General features: G+C 40.2%; 1 protein-coding gene across 1 annotated transcript; it reads left to right on the forward strand.

Moving 5' to 3' along the window:
* The first annotated feature begins 1,706 nt into the window (after positions 1-1,706).
* On the forward strand, positions 1,707-3,101 carry LOC145888564 (trypsin-like). The gene is made up of 6 exons (XM_082979337.1): positions 1,707-1,780; positions 1,847-1,991; positions 2,130-2,277; positions 2,378-2,495; positions 2,677-2,816; positions 2,942-3,101. Exons 1-6 carry the CDS (start codon positions 1,738-1,740, stop codon positions 3,080-3,082), a joined length of 735 nt encoding a protein of 244 aa, XP_082835463.1. The 5' UTR covers positions 1,707-1,737; the 3' UTR covers positions 3,083-3,101.
* Positions 3,102-3,314: the final 213 nt, after the last annotated feature.

Consider the following 3,314-nt stretch of genomic DNA (forward strand, 5'->3'; position numbering starts at 1 on the left):
TGTTCGCTCTCAAGGTATGTCGCTTCTTGCGTTAATCACAAAAGAGGAAACCTTTTCAGAAACAGGGTTGGTAATTAACTCAGAATACATTTAACCATAACAAGCGTACGTAAATAGTACATGAAGACACACAAGTTAACATATATATATATATATAGTTGTCTATTGAAACACTTGCTTTTTCTTACTTGGTTTGCCACCCAGACCAATACAGATAGCACATACAATGCTTGATTTTCCAGTACCATTAGGACCAATGATGACATTAAGTTTGGGATTGAGTCTGAAGCTGCACTCATCATATGTCCTGCATCATGTAAAAAGGTATGAAAGAGCGCAATGTAATAAAACGCCAAATGCAAAAAATCCAGGAGCAGCTTCTGCAACATGTGTTACAGAATGAAACAAGCAAACACCTGTATTTGAGCCCAAAAAGCCTACAATATGCATGGTAGAGTAAGCTGACAGATTTCAACCTGTTAATAAATATTTTCATGCTTGTAGTACTTAAAGTACATGAGTTGGATATTGTCATGGCAATAGCAAAAAAAGGGAATGATTACCAAGAATGGAAAACCTGACCAGTAATTAAATAAAGACAATGTATATATGTATATACAGCATGATCGAACTCAATTTATGGGTTTACATTTATAACTTACAAAAAGTTCTTCATCGCTATCTTAACAATAGAACCCTTGACAAATGCCTCAACATTCTTCTGTTTCCATGAGACAGTTGTTAATACGGTTGATGCCGAGTCCATACTTGTAATTATATAATATCCTCTACATTTGTGCTTAGGGCTGGCTGCATGCCGATGGGAACTGCATTTAACACCAGCAACAGATTGTTAACAAAGCATTTGATTATTCAAAGTAAGCTACTTCTGAAAGGCAAAAACACCTATCTATAAATACACACAGTTAAGCAATACAGATAAAAAGTAATTTCCAGAGCAAAAATTAACACATGTTTCTTTTGGTGTCATGTGTCAATGTAGCACAAGACTCCAAAACTTAGTTTATTTGGATTTAACAAGTTTACTACGTCCTTAGTTAGTTGCCAATTTTGTGATCGTCTAAACATCATCAGTGGTTTGTTTTGCAGGCGTCACTTCCATAACACCGGGAGAAAATGTATGTATATTGCGCTAGTAGTTAAACTGGTGCACGTAACGTTTGTAAGAAACAACAATTGCTCAACGGCCAAGGATTTTGTAGTAGCATATGCACAAAAACAACTAAAGCATATATTAAATACATGTTTTGCGGAAATAAGCGAAAAATAATGGGAAAAGCTGCAACAATACTCCAAATTTCCGAATCCAAAAGCAGCTTGTGCGATCACGTGACAGACAAAGTTGTTCCCGCCAGTTGTAAACTTGCTCACGAGCGCACTGACGCATTTAGAGCTCTCGTTTTGTTTGAGAAATATATTTTTAACTTCGGTTAACGTGTCGAAGGATTACAACACTTTTCCAATAACTCGAAAACTGCGGTTTAAAATAGAAAAATGAAGAAATGAGCAGAGACATTTGTTAAGGTTCCCACAAAGCTGCAGGGGAAAACTTGCACCTTGCCAGCAAACAGTACGTCCTCATTCAAACGATACATGAGCATGAACGGTGGGAAATAAACAGATGGCTAGATTGAAAATTGTATAAATGCACAGGGCGAGCACGTTCACTTCATTCGTATCCTTCACTCCGAAGAACAACTACGAAAATCTAGAAGAATGAAATTTTTCATCGTTCTCTCCGTTCTCGTTGCGACCGCATGTAAGTTTTCTCATTCGAGTAGGCCTATATGTTTTGTGCATACAATAAATTAATTTTTTTGTATAGGGTCCGACCGTATCATCGGTGGTTCTCCACTCAGCCCCAACCAGGTGCCGTACCTTGTTAACCTCAAGAGATTCGGCAGTCTTATGTGTGGAGGCTCCCTTCTTTCATCGAACTATGCTCTGTCCGCCGCTCACTGCAACACCGCGTAAGTAACAGCAGACGAGTTGACCTCTCCAATTATTTATTTGCTAATTGACAACCTGTGTTTTGCTAAATAATGTATAAAAAGCACCATTTATGGTATCGGAATTATTTGTCGTGACTTTGTCACATTTGGCATTAGAGCTGCTTCGTTGAGCGTCACCGCTGGAGATCACAGCCTTTCAAGGAATGACGGAACTGAGCAAGCTTCTAACGTTGTCAGAACCATCCCTCACCCACAATACAACACCAACACCCTTGAAAACGACATCATGTTGCTCCAACTTACGGTAACACATTCCGTTAGAGTTTGGTTTCTCAAACTGATTTGCAACGTTGTTATTAATTATAATAGCATGTCTGTAAACCAAGGATGGTGTTTGCGTTTAGTCGTCCATCTCAACAAACTCAAACGTCCAATACGCATCCCTCCCGAATGCCAACGTTGATCCAGCGGTCGGCACCAACTGCAATGTGTACGGATGGGGAAACACCGCTATTGTCGGAAGTGGGCTGCTTATGTTTTATTAAATTTGTTTGTAAATCGTACCATACACAAAAGTACGACTGGTGGACCTAGCAGTTCCGGCAAAGAACATGTTATATGTCTTTTAGCTGTGCTACTGTGTTTAGCCTGTAGGTCACTGTGCTTTGATAAGTAAGATTAAAGTTAAACCCAATGTTTTTAGGCAACTACCCTGACACCCCATACGGCGTCACCGTACCCGTGATCAGCAATGCTGACTGCAACGTTGCTTACAGCGGCGACATTACCAGTGGCATGATGTGCTTGGGTCTTCTTGGAACTGGCGGCAAAGACTCCTGCCAGGTAAAATAGAAAATATCTTGTTTCATCAAAAACTGAGCACAGGACCGCGCAAATTATTGCCACAGAAAGGCGTATTTGGAAGTGCGAATTTGCCAGCATAAGTGCTAAAACCATTTATTTCTCAGGGTGACTCCGGCGGCCCAGTCAACTGCAACGGTGACCTCCACGGTGTTGTGTCCTGGGGTATTGGATGTGCTTATCCGGACTACCCAGGTGTCTACACCCGTGTGAGCCACTACATCAGCTGGATCAACCAGTACGTTTAAATGGCGACATTCATTCAATTGCCGCTAATTGGCTGATATCTCGCAAATAAACATGAATTGAACAAAATACTATTGTGACTTTTATCCTAACTTACAACCTGAAAGGCAGAACAGTTGTAAATGTTGTTGAGTGCATGTGGGCTAAGAAGCTCAAGTAGTATACTACTTAAGCTGTATCAACCGATACATTTACATTACCGCTAACTCGCCGATGTCTCACAAGCACACAAAA

The sequence above is a fragment of the Ascidia mentula genome, chromosome 2 (assembly GCF_947561715.1).
Source record: "Ascidia mentula chromosome 2, kaAscMent1.1, whole genome shotgun sequence".
NCBI lineage: Eukaryota > Metazoa > Chordata > Ascidiacea > Phlebobranchia > Ascidiidae > Ascidia > Ascidia mentula.

Excerpts from the sequence above, each read along its gene's own strand:
- LOC145888564 (XM_082979337.1), top strand. The coding sequence starts at position 1,738 with ATGAAATTTTTCATCGTTCTCTCCGTTCTCGTTGCGACCGCAT. Across the intron at positions 1,992-2,129 it reads GCCGCTCACTGCAACACCGC|AGCTGCTTCGTTGAGCGTCA; the intron begins GTAAGTAACAGC and ends ATTTGGCATTAG. Across the intron at positions 2,496-2,676 it reads AAACACCGCTATTGTCGGAA|GCAACTACCCTGACACCCCA; the intron begins GTGGGCTGCTTA and ends CAATGTTTTTAG.